Raw genomic sequence first — 18352 nt, 5'->3', positions numbered from 1 at the left:
GCTGGATTTCTATTGTGAAGCTAAAAACAGATTTCAACTCTCCTCCATCAGCTTCCGGGTCGGGGAAGTCCCGACGCAACGATTACCGAGTGCGGTTAGAAATGCTCAATTCCGTTATTTTCCCTGTCCGCTCTCGATAATAACTGTTATAAACTGGCAGGTAAGACACATATGAACTTTGATTGCTTTTCCATGGAGTCATAATCATACATTTTCATCCATGAGCCGCGGAACTCTACTGCACTCGGTAATCGACTCGTCGGGACTTCCCGTCAACAGGAAGCTGCTGCAGAAGAGTGGTAAATTTAGTCAGCTTTTCAGTAGAAATCCAGCTAAGCTAGCGGAGGTTAGATGCCCCGGACTATGTGCTGAGACCCTATTTGTACTGTTGCTGAAGTTTGGTGCTGTTCTGAGCATTATTTGTGGCTTTTTGGTGGCGGTTTATATTTGGATCCATTTACTGCAGTGTATTGTTGTCGTGCGGTCGTTTCTGAGGTTGATAAAACTCCGTAAATGAGCGGTCTGCTAACTTGATCTCTCAAGAGGGAGTCTAACACAGTTTCACGGTGATTTAGACCATGGATTAAATTTACACCGGAATATCCCTTTAAGCTATGAATGTTAGCTGTCACCTTTAGCACAGGTCGGCCCGGACCAGCCCGCCGGACAGTGACACTCGAAGCCTGATGGGACTTCGTGGCACGTCCCTCCGTTGGCACAAGGGTTGGAAACACAGGCGTGTTCAGCTAGAGAGAAAACAGAGGCAAAAAGTAGGATTAAAGATAAAGGTTCCTTCCCTTTTATCTAAATCCTGAAAACATTTGCGCTGGACTCTCGTCTGTGTTGCATTCAGAAACTCACCGATCTCACAGTTCTTGCCGGAGTATCCGTCTGGACAGGCGCAGTTGTACTCGTCCGGCTCCGTGTTCATGCACGTCCCTCCGTTCTTGCAGGGCTTGTTGGTGCCACAGTAGTTCAGATCTGCACAACACAACACACCGATGTGACCCGCAGCACTCTGAGTGTGTCCATGTGAAGCACAGCTTACACATGTTGTCGAAAATACAGCAGACACACACGATAACTAGTCGTTACAGGCTTTATTTTTGATTGTGGGTTCGCAGGAGGACAATGTAAGAACACATTTTCCCGAAAATGTAATGTCTACTTCAGTTTTCCTGCATCTTGACCAATCACACTATGACCTCATGGGACTTTTGTGGTGCAACACAGTCAAGCTTTAAATGACGATACCGGTGATTTCAGCCCGGAGAGTGGAAATCTAAAGCACTTCACAATAATGCTTGAATGTTTCGCAGCAGAGACTGAAAAATAAACTCAAGACAAAGCTTTCTAATCTGGCTTTAAGTAAGACTTTTATGTATATATTCTGTATTTACGACAGCAGTGTGTCTGTTAGCCTTTGACTGTCTATTTCTAGACATCCAAAAGTCAAATTTTGTAGATCTTTAGTTGCTTTATTTTGTCATGTGCAGCAGAATAAGAGATACAAACATAAGTTAGTTCCTCTGACCTTTGTCGCAGAGCAGACCTCCCCAGTTCTTCTCACAGGTGCACTGCCAGGGCTCGCTGCAGGTCCCGTGAACACAGCCGGGATACGGCAGGCACTCGTCACAGAGCGGACCCTGCCAGCCGTAGTTACACCTGCCACACACAGCGGAGAGGAGGAGTGTTAGTTCTTATACTTACTTCCTTCTTTTCCCACATTTCTTTGAAACTCTCCTTCATTCCTTCTTTCCTATTTCACTTCTTCTTTCCCCTCTTTATCTTTCACCCTTCTCCACTTCCTTCTCTCCCTTCATGATGTGATCTGAAATCCCCCGACTAAAGATAGGAACAGGAATCTTCCCCCTCAAAGGCAAAACTAAAGTATAATCTTCTTCATTGTCAGTATTTGTGTTGCTGTCACTTGTAACGGAGTCATTACAAGTGATTAAACATGAATGCTTGTGGCACACACACACGCAGCAGAGGGTTCATCGGGTTTAACGGTGGCTGAGGAGATTTTTCGGTGAAATAAGTGCCTCTTATTTCACAAGCACAGTGCGAGTGTGTTCTTATTTACAGCTCCGGCCTGAGGGAATATCAGGCACACAGATGCACTTATTAAAGCCGGGTGAGTCGGCCATGAAACACAGCGATAGTTACGTCGTGATAACAAACAAGAAATGTAATACTTTTACAATGTGTGAAAACACAGAGGAGCACTTGATGTCGGGCAGCGTGCCAGCGTGACGTCCCCTGGTGAACATGAAGAACGCCGGCGGAGCCAAGAAAAGGGAAAAGGCTTTTTAAGCGTTTCAGCTCGTGTAAAGAGACGACGGTGAGAAGAAACGATGGGGAGAGCTGATGGAGCTGAAGATCGACCAAAATGCTTTCAGCGCAAACACCAATACTGATTATTAAAGGTGCAACATGTAGGATCTGGCTGCCTTTTGAATTCCTTCTCAGAAAAGCAAAAATGCCGCCAAACTAGCTGCAGTTAGACACTTAGCTCAGTTAGCCGTGCAGCTAGTAATACACTGCATTAAACAGATCCAAATATAAACCGCCACTGCCACAAATAATGCTCAGAACAGCACCAAACTTCAGCAACAGTACAAATAGGGTCTCAGCACATAGTCCGGGGCATCTAACCTCCGCTAGCTTAGCTGGATTTCTATTGTGAAGCTAAAAACAGATTTCAACTCTCCTCCATCAGCTTCCGGGTCGGGGAAGTCCCGACGCGACGATTACCGAGTGCGGTTAGAAATGCTCAATTCCGTTCTTTTCCCTGTCCGCTCTCGATAATAACTGTTATAAACTGGCAGGTAAGACACATATGAACTTTGATTGCTTTTCCATGGAGTCACAATCATACATTTTCATCCATGAGCCGCGGAACTCTACTGCACTCGGTAATCGACTCGTCGGGACTTCCCGTCAACAGGAAGCTGCTGCAGAAGAGAGGTAAATTTAGTCAGCTTTTCAGTAGAAATCCAGCTAAGCTAGCGGAGGTTAGATGCCCCGGACTATGTGCTGAGACCCTATTTGTACTGTTGCTGAAGTTTGGTGCTGTTCTGAGCATTATTTGTGGCTTTTTGGTGGCGGGCAGCTAGTAGCATTGGAGAATACTTAGTGTTTAGCCTGCTAGCACAGGAGCTTAAGACGGACCAGGACTAGCTGGTTAGCATGCTAAACATGCTTTACAAAAAGATAAATGCCTTGATAATCAGTGTATTCCTAATTTTCATTCATCCTTTAAATTGCATTGTGTCCAAATACAAATCCTCACTCTGGAGAAGATTTATTATAATCTTCTAGTTTTCCCAGCATGATAAGTTGAGAGTGAAGAGATGTTCAGCACTCGATCACAGAGGAAAATGACTTTCTGCGGTTGCGTTTCTTCCCATGTGTCGTGTGCGGCGTGTCTCCTCTCAGCCTCTTCCCGTGTCGTGAGCTCGGTTGAGGTCAAACTTGGAATGAGCGGCGGGTTTGTGGAACGAGGGTTTGTCGTCTGGAAGGGGGAGGCCGGCGCAGGGTTAGCTAATCTGTTGGTTTATGGCAGCACTCTGTTATTCCAAGGCCAGTGGTAACCTTGCTCCACCTGTCCTGTCACTTCTACCCGTCGGGGGGCTATTTTTAGGGAGCAAGCCCACCAGCACCACCTCCACCCTCCCTCCGCTCCGGGCTCACAAACACTTCAAAATGGATGCCGACCACACACTTCTCCGACCAGCAGTGATATACTGCTGTGTAGTCAGCTGTAACGTGCTGTAGTACGCTGCGTAGCTGAGGACGGTGACAGACTGGAGGCTCCATGCTGGAGGGGCTGAGTCCTTTTTAGGAATCAGCCTGTGAGTCTGCACAAATACCAAAGGTTGGCATGAAGTGTCCGATCAGAGCTGTAGACTGCTTAAATTCATCTTTGATCTGTTCCTTGTTTAATTAAAGATTTTAGATACTCTCCAGTTCTGGTATAAGTGATGCTTTAGCAGCTACGCTAACCTCTTGTTTTGTTTTCAGACAGTCTGTAGCTGCCAGTTGTTCCTCAAAGGGCGCCGATTGGTTCAACACCTGCATGTTCAGCCACAAGTCAACAACTTGAAGGCTGGCACGATGGATTGCGCCGCGAGCTAAGAGGGAAATATCCTTAGTTTTACAGCCAAAGTACGTAAATAGATTGATGGATCGGTTGAGTAATCTAAGTTCTTACGCATCTTTCTGCCTGCATCACAGTTTTGATATCCTCAGGACACTCTGTCAACAGTTTTTATCATGTGGGCACATCTGAGGAATGAGTTTGTGGTGAGATCTGCATGATTAGGCACCTTTTGAGCAGCTGGCATCGTGGTTGATCATCCGAGATTCCAGGACCAGATTCTGGTTGTGTTAAAACATGCACAAGTCTCGATTCGTGCACCACTGTAAGCTAAAATGCCTTCAACTGCAGGCACCACTGTAACTTTAATCAGATCCTGCCCTGTGACTGCAGCTCAGTTCTGTGCATGTGTGTGTGACAGAGCTGCGTATTGTTTACTACAGAGTGTGTTGCTGTCCGGCACCGCGGTCGGCAGCGCTGCCCTGCACACTGTCAGCCGTGCAGCGGCGGCGGCGGCAGCGTGGACAGTCTGTCTGGCTGCAGTGTGGGAGAGAGCGGGGAAATGGTTTTGGGCAGCCACAGGCCAAGGGTGGCATTACCCACAAGCCCCGTCGCCGAGCTGCTGCCGTCCCATCAATGGAAGGGGCCGCAGGGGCCAGCCGGAGCCGAAAATATCCAGCCTGCCCACAACCCCCGCCTGCTCCGCTGCTGCTGCCCCCTCAGACAAACCACACCCAGAGGACGGGACGGTGGGCCGGGGTAGAGGTAGAGGGGGCTGTGTGTGTGTGTGTGTGTGTGTGTGTGTGTGTGTGTGTGTGTGTGTGTGTGTGTGTGGGACAGCTGAATTATTTACAGGCGAGCCTCGCGCCCAAATCCAGTGGACGGACTTAGCCCGCTGTTGCCTAGCTACATGTTTAGTAGTGTCACATGAGGGAGCGTAGGTTGTGAATGCGCTGTGTGTGAGAAACAAGATACCAAACACACATTTTTAGTTTTCCTCTGCCAGCCTTTTCCTGTTTCTCTCTTTCTTTCTTTCTTTCTTTCTTTCTTTCCTTCTTTCTTCTCCCTGCTTCTCTCTGCCGTTAACCCCTCGCTCTCCGATTGTTTTCACCCTGATTTGTATCTTAACTGTGTGACTGTATTGCTTTTGTCTCATATTTAAAGTTCTGTCCGTTTATTTGAGCTCTGATGCTTTTTATAATAATCTGTATGGAAACAGGTCCACCCTCCTCTCGCCCTTTAAAATCCTCATGGCCTCATTTTTAGCGACCTTAATCAATCAATCAAGACAGAAATGGATTCAGAGACTAATGTGCACCAGTTGCAATAGTTGTAATAAAGTTCTATCCATTTTTCTTCCTTAAAATAAATTCTGCCAAATATCTGGAGTTAAAAAATGTAAAAATAATAATAACATGAATACAGTCGGTCAAAGATGGAGCATTAAGTTTGTCTGTTGGCTTCGCTGGTTGTCGACAGTGATAGTAGCTTAGTTAGCCTTAGCGTAGCAAGTAGCTTAATTAGCTGTGAGGCTACCCAGACTGGTAGCTCAGGGCTCGCTGGTTAGCATGCTAACTTCATTAGATATCTTTGACGTAACTTCAAAACTGATTTCTTCACATTCTGTTGTTATTTTGAGCAAAGTAGGTTTCATGTCAGGTGGTAATACAGTTTGGGTACCAACACTTCCAAACAGCTCGAGGCTCTGTAAAGACTGTGCTTCGAGCTAAACGCTACTAATTCCATGCTAACATGCTCAGTGTGAGAAGACTGAGACTGATGGGAATCTCATCAGTTGCGACTGAACTACAAATCGATCCATCCATCGATTATCTGGAACTGTTTCTCCTGCGCAGCGTCATGGAGGGCCGTCCACCCTGAACTCTGCATCCTGATAAACGTGTCCTGTTGTGTGAGATGTTGTCATGACGTTGTGTTATCATACCTTGGTGCTAACTAACCTTTAAGCTAACGGCCGTATGTTTACACGGAGCGTTTAAATGTGACCGTTTTGATTCGTGTCCCCTTTAAACCAACAACAAGAACGCTTTTATTCTCCATGTAACCGTGTTTGTGTTGGATGAATGTTATCCAGCATCTTTCTCCTTTCACAGCAGTGTGTGTGCATGTGTGTGTGTGTGCATGTGTGTGTGTGAGTGTGTGTGTTGTGCCCCTGATTGCGATGAAGCTCCAAATCACATGTTGAGGCACATTCCAGGGTGTTCCTCTCTCTTCCAATCCTGCGGCCATTTCCAATGAGAAATATCAGCTCGGATTTCTTTTTTTTTTGTTTTTTTTTTAACGAGATCTTTACTAAATCAAACCTGCGTCAGTATGAAACCCTCATCTCCACCTCCTCCACCCCTCCACCACCTCCCCTCCTGTTTCCAAATACTTGCCACTGCATGTGTGTGTGTGTGTGTGTGTTTGGCTCTTTAAAGCTCTCGTGCTCCACTGTGTCTAAACCTACAGTTCAGCTCCACGTGTAATCAAATCTAAACGTCTCTCCGGCGTTCACATAACTACAACAACAACCGTCTGCTCAGCTCTTTTCTGTGACGACTGTGCAGACACACGGTGACGGCATCACGTGTTCATGGCGTCCGCTCATTAACAGACGGGAAGTGACGTCAATTAACGATCTTCAACTACAGAAATCAAACACACAAGTTCACTCCACGAGCTTGGAAATGTTTGTCAGAGGCGGATAAATCAGCAGCACCGAGAGACAGAAGGCAGGTTCAAGATCCATATTTCATACAGCCGGTTATCTCTATCTGTTTGTCCTTATTAATCAGTTAGAAGCTCAACTAATAATGCTGATAACTGGATGACAGTCACCAGAAGTGTCCAGTGTGGGAGCTACCTGTCAGGTGTAGAAGTGCTCTAAATTCTGTTTTTAATGCAAACATTTTTCTGGTTTTAGCTTGATTCCCCCGCCTGCTCTCTCCGCCTGTTGTCTGCAGCTCACTGGGTGGATTCCTCACTTCCCCAACAGGGCGAGCGGCAGCCATAACAAGGCCCGGGGTAGGAAGAGGTGATGTGGGCTGCAGACATTAGAGAGGAGAGGGGCGGAGGAGGGCGGAGGAGGGCGACGAGGGCACGGTGCCTCTCTGCTGCTGGAGGAGGACGAGGGAGGAAACATACAGCAACAGAAAAAACATGCCTCTGTATCAGTGTGTGTGTGTGTGTGTGTGTGTGTGTGTGTGTGTGTGTGTGTGTGTGTGTGTGCAGGCAGGCCAGCTTTAGAACAGGAAGCAGAACAATGGCTTCTGGATCAGAGCTGGAGCTGAGGGATGGAGGTGGAGGGTTGGGGAGGGGGACACTTCACAGGACTCTGATGGGGGGAGGCTGCTTGGTATGTTATCAACAACCCTCCCTCCCCCTCCCTCCCCCTCCCTCCCTCCCTGGCCTCCCCCCTCTCCTACCTCATCACTCTGTTGTCTTGTGTGTCACCTCTGTTTTCCTCATTAAACTCTTACGGGGGGGTTTCCATCCAAACAGGAGCATATTTTACATCAGCTGACAGCAGCGCCGCGCCGTAAACAACGTGGAACAAGCAAATAAAACACACGAGACGGGAGACGACACTCACTTGCACTCCCCCGGCTCGCTGCAGGTCCCGTGCTCCACGCTGCATCCTTGTTTGCAGATCGCTTTTGGAAGAAAAAAAGTGAAAAGTTTGTGTTAATTCTCGTTCATTTCATCAGAACCATCACCCTGTTTCCACGTTCTCATCTGGCATCTTGTTTTTCAGGTGATAAAATCATTAAAGTCTCATTTCCCGTGTTTGTGTTTGAGAGAAATCTGGCGCGTGGTAACAACGGATGGCAAAGTCATTGTCGGCGCGAACTGAAGGTGTCTCCCAAAAGTTTCCAAACATTCCTGGAATTCCTGCGAAGCGACACTTGACATGAACTTCGATGAACCTGCAAACTTTTACCCGAAAAAAAAAGGGCAGCGAGGAGGAAAAAAGGGAGGGAGCTGCATCCATGTGAGCCCTGATAAGGTTGTGACCGTGTAACATGAAGGTAAACAACTAGACTGTATTCAAGAAACATCTGAGTGGAATCATATTCAAAAAGAGCAAAATACACATAAATGTATAAACAAAACAAATGTTTATGTGAACACATGTAAAGAGAGCCTCTCACCTGACTTGCAGCTCAGCGACAGGTTGGTCCAGCCCTCCATACACTCTCTGTTCCCGAGCTGGTCGCACACGTAGTGGCCGAAGTAGTCGTCGCGGGGTCGGCACACCTTGTTGCACTTGCTGCCGTAGTAGTGCTCGTCGCAGCGTACCCGGATGGTGTACTCGAGCCGGGCGACGGCGCCCTTGTACTCCTCCTTCTGCTTCTCCTCTCCAGGGTTGATCATCCCTTTGTGGATGCTGCGCTCGATCAGCAGCTCGTCGTCTGGACAGAAGACAAGAATCAAATTTAGATCTTTACTCTGTGATTAATAGAAAAAGTTCAGTTAACGATCTGTTGTGATAATCAGTACGAATGTTTGCAGCTCACGTACGTGCAGAAACTGTTCGATCAGTTCTTATATTTCATCTTTTTTTGGTTTCGGAAAGTTGAACTTAACTTAAGATACCAAACATCATTATCACTACGAGCCCAGGAGAACCAGTGACAGCGCTAGTGACGATAGCTAAGCTGTGAACGTACAGTCACTCTTCAGGAGAGGCATGCAGCGATCAGTCAACACACTAATCTGAAAAAAACAGAACGCTGAACAGTCGACGGGTTAAGTATTTGGGTCACTTAGATAGGAAACACACAAAAAAAGAAAATTATGAATGACATTCCAAGCAGAAGGGCAACTTCCAGTTATGGGATTTGACCCGACAACCCGGTGTTTAGCGAGATAAGACAGGCAGTGTTAGCACACATCAGAGGGAAGGTGTAGCCTCCACTCAGCCTTCACCAAGAATGGGGAGGGAGAAGAAAAAAAAAAGAGAAGAAGAGGAAAACGGGGGAAAGAAAAGGAAAATGAAGCGAGCACAAACAGCGTGTAGCAGCGAGGTCTGCGAGGGCTTGATAACTCAACGGCTCTTTCAGTTTTCCTGCTCGGTGAAATGCTTTTCTGCCCCCCGTCCTCCTACCAGCTCCCCCCCGCCACCTCAGGATATCCAGCCCCAACTCCATCGGAGCCAGGCCGGAAATAATAAGAGACGGGGAACAGACGAGGAAGGGCGACATAGGAAAGGCCCTTAAGCTTGTTCTCAAGGAACTGAAGAACCGTGACCCAGCAGGCTTTGCTGCTGCAGAGCCGCTTGTAACCCGAACAAGACATGAGCTGGAGGGAAGAACTCATCCTCGCCTTAATGGCTTCAATCCACCCAGAACAACACGAGACCACTGCAGAGCTGATAACCAGAGCTGAGCGTGACTGCAGCTTCATGACGGAGATGATCTTTACGTCAATCGGAGGCGCACAGCTTTCAGACGTGTTAATGATTCTGAAACCGAGACACCGAGAAACAGCGATACAAAGATTTGCTGCTCGTACGTTGCGTCTGACTTTTCAGGCTTTTTGCTGCACTGAGTTAATATGCAGACGGGTCTAAATCCATCACATTCATCTAACATTAGCTCACATTAGCCACCATCAGCTAGCGACCAAACCAAGGTGGGCCGAAGCTGCAAAAACCCCTGAGGAGCGATGTTTAACGTTCATTCTGCAGACGGAGGATTTAATAGATACATTCACGTGTCAAGTGTTGGATTTAAAGCCTTTTATAGTTTCATAATAGATGCACACACCCCTCTGTGTGTTCTGATATCATCATCATAACTCCTGAAGTTTGAGACTGCAGAAAAAAAAAAAGGCAAGCAGAAGAAGCCAGCAAGAATCCATTTTCACACCGTCCTGATTTACTGAGTCTCTCTGCGAGCTAACACACTGCCACAGATTCCAGTCCCACACCCACCACCTGAAACACCCCGGCACTCACTCACTGCTGTTCATCTCCAGCAATTAGATATAAAAATATAGACCAATCATGAGCTTCTCTGCGTGCTGGAGGAGACTCGCTAAGAGAGGCCGTTGTTACCAGGGAGAGCAGCAGAGAGTGGGCCATATTAAACCAGCTTATATAAACAACCAGGGGCTTCAGATCTGAGCAGCTGATCCAGTCGAGAGCTGCAGGATCGTCCGTGTGAAGATTCGTTTTATGCACGAAGCGTGACTGCTTCTCGTTTTTAGTTACGTGCAACAAGCTGCTATAAACCAGAGTGTTTTTTTCACTTTTTCTTTGACCTTTGACCTTCTTACAGCCTGTCGCTTGTAACAGCGCTGATCTTTGAACCGAAGTCAGCGCCGTGTTCACGCAGCCAGTTAAAAAACATGTCGGTTCATTTTGTTTCCCTTCAGCTGACGTCTGATGGTTCTCAGAAAGATGCACCGCCACATTTAGCTTCCACGCGGACGAGGCTGTCGCTTAAATGCCCGGAAAACTTTGAAGTACACGTGCCTCACTTACAAAAATAAAGACAGAAGTTCTTAAAAGTTGTGAGCTGCCAAACAAAATTATATAAATCTGGCATCGTTTTGGTTCAAATCAGCAACAATCTGATCACAAAATAAGAAACCAAGAGTCCAAATCCAGTGAAACATTCAAAGGCGGCTTTTGGTTCTCGCCTGTTGCCAAATTTGAGCCCGCACCAAAAAAATATATTGAGCTGCGAGTCCCAGCTCGAGCTGACTGAAGAAACTTTTTTCAGTCCATCTGTTTTCACTAAATGAAATAATCTGATCATCTTATTAAAAGTGAGGCTGAACTCTCCTCAAACAAGAAGCGAGCACCTAAAAGTCCTGGACAGTAAACCGGTGCGAGCTCGACGGTCCCTCATCGCTTTCTTTTGGAGGGTAAAAACTAAAAACATGTTAAAATCCAAACTGTTACTAGAATCCTCCAAACTTTTATTGAATCTACTTCACCTCCAGCTTTCAGATTATTAAAAATAAAAGTAGAGTATGTGGCAGCAAAATTAAATCTTATGGAGGGTTAACCGCCGTGCAGGAGAAGAAAAAGTTATTGTTTCTCAAAAATGTCGTCTGAAATATCTCATTTTTCTACAACCTGAAGATATTCAGTTCACTGAGGAAAGATACAAGAACATATTCACATTTCAGGAGCTGGAATCAGATAATTTAGACTTGGCAATAATGTAATAACTGACAATAACAATAATCTATGAATAGCTGCAGCTGCAGTAAAGCGACTGGTCGGATGGAGCAGAGCTGGGATGAGAAACAGCAGCGGAGCATCAGTCTCACAGTAACAGTGATCAGTGATGATAACCAGGTCGTCAGGGAGTTTTTCTTTTGTTTCAGGCTCCAGGTTGAAGGTTTGCCCTCTTTTTTCTGAAGCCAACTGTGAGTAACTGATGATTTTTCTGAATACATTTTGCTTCGGATGGAAAAACGACCAGCGGGCTCTTCGCCCGTGTTTTAACAGGTGGAGTTAAACGCATCGAGACACTCGTGACAGCGTAATGGAGATTATATGAGAAGAAATTGCCCTTCATCAACTTTCAACTGCTGTGACTGCCAAAACTTTACTGTGAATTATTTTACTGCTGCATTCGTCTTGGCACACACTCAGTGAAGATGCAAATTACCTCATTTTCATAGCTCACATCAATCTTCGTCATTACACGGGCAGGCCGCCACTTTACTTTTGCAACACTGCACAGATTTAAGTTGTCAGTTTGTGGCGACCAGACATAAATCAGAGTCTGACGCAATCTGTAGGTTTCTATCCAACACCTTTCCCGATAGCAGCAACAGACTGTCAGGTTATCAGTGTTTAATGATGACAGTGACAATACTTTATGTTTTTTGTTGCACTGAAGAGCAGAAAACTCTGTTAGTTTGTGTCTCAGTACGTTCTGACTTCTCCTCCCCATCTATGACTCTGATCCTCGAGCCCACTGGAGAGTCAGATCTCTAAAAATAACTCACAAAATATATTTAAAGGCTCATTATGTAAGAAATGGCCTTTTAGTTCATACTCCAAACAAACAGGGGGCAGCGTATTACCAACCGAAACGTTCACTAGCTGCTGTTTACTAGTTGGTCTTTAGTCGCTGTCTATGCAACAATGTTAATGCTAACTGTTAGCCATGCAGCTAGTGGTCTGGACTGGGAGTGACAGGCGGGGCTAGCTGGTTAGCATGCTAACTTCAACTTCAACCTCTACTTCAGCTTTTGATACGTTTGAATGTTTTCAAGTAAAATTCTGACATTTTGCAGCTCTGACTTCAGTGTGGAGGACACAGTGCTTTTGTTAGGAACTACTTTAAGCGGTGGATTAATCCAAAGTTCTAGTGAGCATTCGGGGCAGCAGGTAACCCTTTAACGCCTGATTTCTGATGAGGGGAATCCTCCTCCTCGTTGTTCCGCTGCTCTCCGACACACACCCCGTATCAGTTTATATCTCTACCCTCCACAGCAGCCGACAATCCACCAGCCCACAGAGTCAACAACAGCTCCGTCCTCTTTTCTTTTCTGCTGCCATTTGTGTTTTGTTTTGAAACAGGCGGGGGCTTCCTGGAGCATAAACAGTCTTCACAAAGACCTTCTTTTTCCTGGGGCCTCTCCAACCTGCTGCACCGACCTGTTCGCACACGGCTCCAGACGGTAACTCGGGGCAGGAAACTCACTTCATGTCCGCACCTTCTGCCACCTCTTCTGTAATTCCACCATCATAATTATAATCATTAACGTGACGCCATCGTGTTGCTTTTAGGCAGAATACCTTCCTTATTAGGACATCCTGAGATACTCAAGGCAACTAGAGCAAAATGTATTTTAAAGACTAAACTGATTTTTTAAATGAGAAAAAGCGAGTTAACCAACATCAACAAATAAACAGACGCTTCATCGAAACGCCATCAATCAGTTTTCCAATTAATTTATACATAGTGACCGACACAACTGGGCCCAAAGTCCAGAGTGACGTCTTCAGATCGCTTGTTTTAAGATCAGACATTTCCTGACAGGAGAAAATAATCAGATAAATCAATAGTGAAAAATAAGACCCGAGTAAAAGCAGCAAAACTTCACATCTGAGAAGGTGAAACCTGAGAATTTGCATTTTCTCAGGACAAATCTTCTCCCTGTGGGAACAAAATGAATAAACACAACATATACGTGGAAACCATTTCAGGAATGTGTGATAGCGGCCGTGTTTCCACAATGAGGATCCAACTAGCTGTCAAACTAATTAATTCACTGTAAATGTGCAATTTGGCTTCAATCAGAGTCACAATGAGCTACAGGGCAAAACAAGATCTGATAGAGACATCCCTGTTCCCACCACGACAAGTCTTCCTCTCTCTAATCAGTATCACTAATGCTCGCTCCACCTGTGTGAAACACCCACAGCTGGATGCAACAGGTCGGTGCCTGCTCGCTGACGTCTGTCAGAGCCGTTCCAGATTTTGTAGGAAATCCCAAACCGAGGCCAGCGCAAGTGAACAGACGAAGGTAAAAAAAACACTTCCAGATACATACTAATGAACAAACACGGGGAATTCTGCTCATAGTTGTAGCTGATCCTAAAAGACTGTCAGTGAAGCGAGCGGGTCGTGTTTCACTGCTGTCAGACTCGCTGACAGATTCCAGGATCAGACTTGTGATCGCGCAATGAGAAAATACTCAGTCCAAGTCTACAAGACAGGACACGAGATGCCTGATAACGAAAATCCTCCAGCAAGCGTCCCTAAAGGTGGTCGGGCTGGACTCGTCCCACCACCAGGCCGAGGCACTGTGGCGGCGTGGATGCCAGCCTGTCACAGCGTTGCAGGATAATGAAGTGGCGTGCGGTAGCCGGACAGCTGTCGGGATGCTAATTAGGAGACAGACATCAGAGGAAGGAGAGCCGCGGCCAGTAATTAATGGCTTAACGGTGCAATGCACTCGCAGGCTTAATATAGAGGAGAGCCCGGAACAGCCAGAGTGACCCTGATGAGGGTGAGAAAAGGGGAGGAGGAGGACAAACAAGCTACCTGTCAATCAAAAGTCAGATCTTAGGATGGGAAAGTCCGAACACGAAACATGGCACACACCTTTTTTCCTTAGAAACTCAACTAACACACCCACCAACAAATAACAGGTTTCAAAATACTGAAGGTTTTATCAAAAGGGCGCGGTTCTTATTTTGGGTCCACGAACTTTTAAGATATTTAAACCAGAGAAAAGGAGTGTATTGGCTAAATAAACCAGGATGTTAATTACAGTTTCATACCCAGAAGCATGAATAAACAAGGATATCAGACAGATAACACATATAAACATCAAAACAAACCTGAAGCATCGCCTAGAAACACTTAAATGTCACGTCTGGAAACACTTATTGGGCCGTATATGAGATTCACAAACCACAAACATCAAGTCATATGTATTTGCACATCATGAATGTCTGATCCAAATAAAAGCAGCTGCAGACGAATGATCGACTGAGGTGATCGATCACATTTTAGCATGGCAGCGTCCTGAAAAGAAACCCGGGAACGTGTTCAGCTTTTTGTTGAATCAAATATTAGCTGCTGCTTACTGCTGCATTAAAGAGACACTGTGCAGTTTTGGGGAAGAGACTCAAACTCTGAATTTTAATATTTACAGTATTAATGAGACTCAGACATAAACAAGCTTTTTTCAGAGGAAAATAAAGTCCTCAGAACAAAGTTTGAAGCTAGAAAAGGTGGCATATGTCTTCTGATTAAAGTTTATTCGCCAAAACTACGTAATGCATCTTTAAGATACACCAGTGTGTGTTTGAAACGATCCTCACCATTGCTGTGCGTGCCGTTGTCTCTGTCCCACGCCTCCACGATCACAGTGTACGCTCGCTGAAACACAGAGAGGAAAAAAAGAAAAGAGGTCAGAGGTTATCACAGTGCACGCTAATACAGAAACACACACACACACACAGAAACTCAGATATGCCCACTTGAAGACGTGCACGTGATATGGAGCTTACACAGAAACTCAGATATGAGCTGCCATCACTCATAAACAGACACACATGAGTGCGTTCCAACACGCACACGCACGTATTTTTTGCACGAAAGGTGAGTAACGATGGGAAAATCAGTCCGGTTCCCACACTGCTGTCACTGATTAGCCTCCATCTGCCCCAGGCTGGTTAACGAGTGCAGCCACTGTTCTGTCACAGAGCGAAACAACATTTACCTGGGAACCAACAGAACCCATTTTTCATATTCCACCAGACAGGTTTGCTTGTTCATCTGTTTTCAGAGCCAAAAAACAAAAAAAAACAAAAAAAACGTATAATCGGCTTCTGGATCAGGCATCAGGAGTTCATTCTGTGGCACGGCGTTATTGATCCCAGTGGGTTCGTCTGCTCCTCGGCTCCACAGGGAGGTCAGCACCCCTGGAACTAGCCGGGATTTGATGACTTGCTCGAGGGCACTTTGCGGGGTAATGTATTGATTTCCAATAGGGAAATTCATTTTTTCCTGCCTTTTCCACAGGGACCTGCTAAAGACTCTCCCCCTGCACTTTAACGGAAGAGTCGGGGGGGGGAGACAGCTGCCAAGCTAGAGAGCAACGTTTGAGACAACCGTTCAAACTGCTGGATATTTATAACAAGAAGTCCAGAAACCATCCAGTTGTGTTGGACCAGGTATCGTTAATGCATCGTCGGGACATTTCCAGCTGTTTGTGGCACCAAAAGCAGGTATTCTGAGCCAAAACACGATCTTTTCCAAACCCTAACCGAGCAGTTTTGGTGCCTGAACCTAACACAGCCAAATAAAGACATAAACAGTCTCAACATATTGTTGGTTTGCAGAAAAATACAGTTCATGGGTTTGATCGATCAGCACCTGGACAAGAGTTAAGAATCTTGGGAGTGTTGACATATTGGGAAAAGCTAATTGCCATATCAGTCACAGTCTGGTGGAAGTATGTGAGGAAGTAACACTTGCAACACAGGTGGAGGTGCGTTGAAAGATATCAGTCCAAATAAGGTAACAACTTCCAGTATGGATGCCACAGAAGTGCTTTTCCTCTAAACCTCGCTGCTCATCTGCTTCAACCGACTGTTCTCGTTGTATCTCTGATCAAATGAATGATCTCTGTTGGCTCTTTTAGTTGAGAGCAGGTAACTCTAAAAGATACCGACACTACATTAATACCGATCCAGTGTTTGGTGCTATGATGCAGCACTCGGTGGATATTGTGTGTAAAAGCCCAGCACGCCTGCACACTATGCCCTACTTTCCAGGAGAGGAGCGACTCGTCCCTTCCCACAAGCAACAAACTCAAACTCTGGATTGTTTCAGGTGCAGGGCTAATTTTTTTCCTTTTTTTTTCACGGGCATCAGCAAACAAACCGAAACGGAGCTCGCTGTCCGTCAACTGCATGGGGCCGGACGAGCAGCTGTGAGTTCCCATGACCCAAGTCTGACTCAGAGCGACTGAGGGCTGCAGGGAAGATTACAGGGGAGGTTACAAAGTGGTGCTGGGGAGAGATTAGAGACAGAGGGAAGACAGAAACAAGAAGGCAAGAGAGCTCAAGTGCTTTATGGCACTTTTAAAGGTCATTTTATGGTGCTAGGATTATTCTGGAGGTGGGGGGGGGTTCACAGAAAAAAAGATGGAGGAGAGGCGAAATCATGAGTCAGATACGAGGCCGTGTTGTTACAAGTCGTTGCTTTAGGGTGAGTTCACAACGAGCAGGTTGGAAGCTGTTTCTGCTGAGGCAACATTTACTAAACTCAAAGGACACAGACACCTGAGAAATAAGGATTTGCTCTGCAGGGAAATGTTGTTAACCACAAGAAACAACCCCTTAATTGGAGGTTTATGGTCCTGAAGGCAGCGGCTAATGATTATGTTCATTGTTATTACCATCACTTCCCAGTCCAACAGTCCAAAATCCAAAAATACACAATTAACAAACAGAGAAAACGATTAAAAACGTCATTAATCAGTCAGTTAAGTGTCTGAGCACAGATTTGTAGGAGAAGCTGCTCATATTCAGCCACTGAGCCTCAAGAATCTAATAAAATGTTATTAAACGGGGGACAGTGAGTAGCATTGTAATCACATTGTGTAATCACATTACAAAAGTCTGCATCCAAAATGAATTATTCCAGGAAATTGTATCTGAAAATGACGTAAAAGCGACCGAACGAGCCAGTAAGCAGATCTGGAGTTAGGATCGTTTCGACAACAACAGACTGTGGACCAACGATATTCTTCATTGACGTTAATGTTCCTCAGTGAGCCGCCAAAGACAAACATCGTCCAAAAACTCAGTTTACAGTGATAAAGAGCTGCTGACAGTTGACTGGACGTTTGGCTGCCGAGTGTCAGAACGACAAGAAACCACAAAGACGATGAGAGAAGTCATAAACCGTTGCATTAAAATGACAGATGATATTTATACGACCGATATAAAAAGCAGAAATGAGGAACTAAAGGAGATAAAGCTGCAGATCATTTACAGATGAGAAACTGTCCAGCGCGACAAAGATCCAGACGTGGAGACCCCCCGCCTCTGAAACCACGGGGATCTGAATTTTATGGACATTTGCAAACTTGAAACTTGTCTGTCCGTTATTTCGTCTGTAGTTCCTCTTCAACCCGACAAAAACACAATCCCAGGCACACATGAAGAGTAAACGATGAAATCAAACGTAATGTTTTGTGAGCCTGGAGGTGTTTTTGCCATGTAACTTTCAGAATAAGTCACAGCAGAATTTTCACAATCTTGGTTTTTACCATCCAGAACCAGACATGTGACTCAGGTCATCTGGTCCGAGGCTCAAGTCTTTTTTCTTTTTTGGGTGAGTCAAGTCCGATGACCAGCTAAAAATGACTCTGTGGGCGCATTTCTGATTCACGATAGCAGTAAGCACTAAACCCACTCAACACATTGCATTTCCTGTGACCAGCCTACTTCAAAATAAACCTCAGCTTGCATTTTACCAGTTAAATGCTTTTAATGTGAAGTTGCAGCAGCAGGACGTACTGAGAGTCTGTTCTGGTCAAAAGCTCAGTGGGAAAACAAAACAGCAACTTAAAATATCAAATCATTCAGTCAGTCACGTTCTGAGTCTTCAACTTCCAAGTCCAAGTCAAGTCCAGATCTCTGGTTGGAGGATATTACAGCATCATGAAGAACGAGCCAGATTTAGATAATCAGTGACATTATCGTCCAACAACAGTCTAAAAAACCCAAATACTTTTAATTCACTGTCAGAA

The 18352-nt window shown here is 45.6% G+C and overlaps 1 protein-coding gene across 2 annotated transcripts in view; it reads right to left on the bottom strand.

Annotated features, from left to right (window-relative positions):
* The window catches only part of LOC115566148 (protein jagged-2-like), a 51029-nt gene that overhangs the window by 17533 nt on the left and 15144 nt on the right, over window positions 1-18352 (bottom strand). For both annotated transcript variants that reach the window (XM_030391875.1, XM_030391876.1), the window contains exons 3-8: window positions 14910-14967; window positions 8257-8517; window positions 7698-7758; window positions 1535-1665; window positions 862-981; window positions 633-746 (exon numbers count right to left, since the gene is read on the bottom strand). In XM_030391875.1, coding sequence (XP_030247735.1) covers window positions 633-746; window positions 862-981; window positions 1535-1665; window positions 7698-7758; window positions 8257-8517; window positions 14910-14967 — 745 coding nt within the window. The remainder of the gene's footprint in view (window positions 1-632; window positions 747-861; window positions 982-1534; window positions 1666-7697; window positions 7759-8256; window positions 8518-14909; window positions 14968-18352) is intronic.

Source organism: Sparus aurata, chromosome 16 (assembly GCF_900880675.1).
Source record: "Sparus aurata chromosome 16, fSpaAur1.1, whole genome shotgun sequence".
Taxonomy (NCBI): domain Eukaryota; kingdom Metazoa; phylum Chordata; class Actinopteri; order Spariformes; family Sparidae; genus Sparus; species Sparus aurata.
The sequence above is the reverse complement of the archived record's forward strand: the minus strand, read 5'-3'. Positions and strand labels throughout refer to the sequence as shown.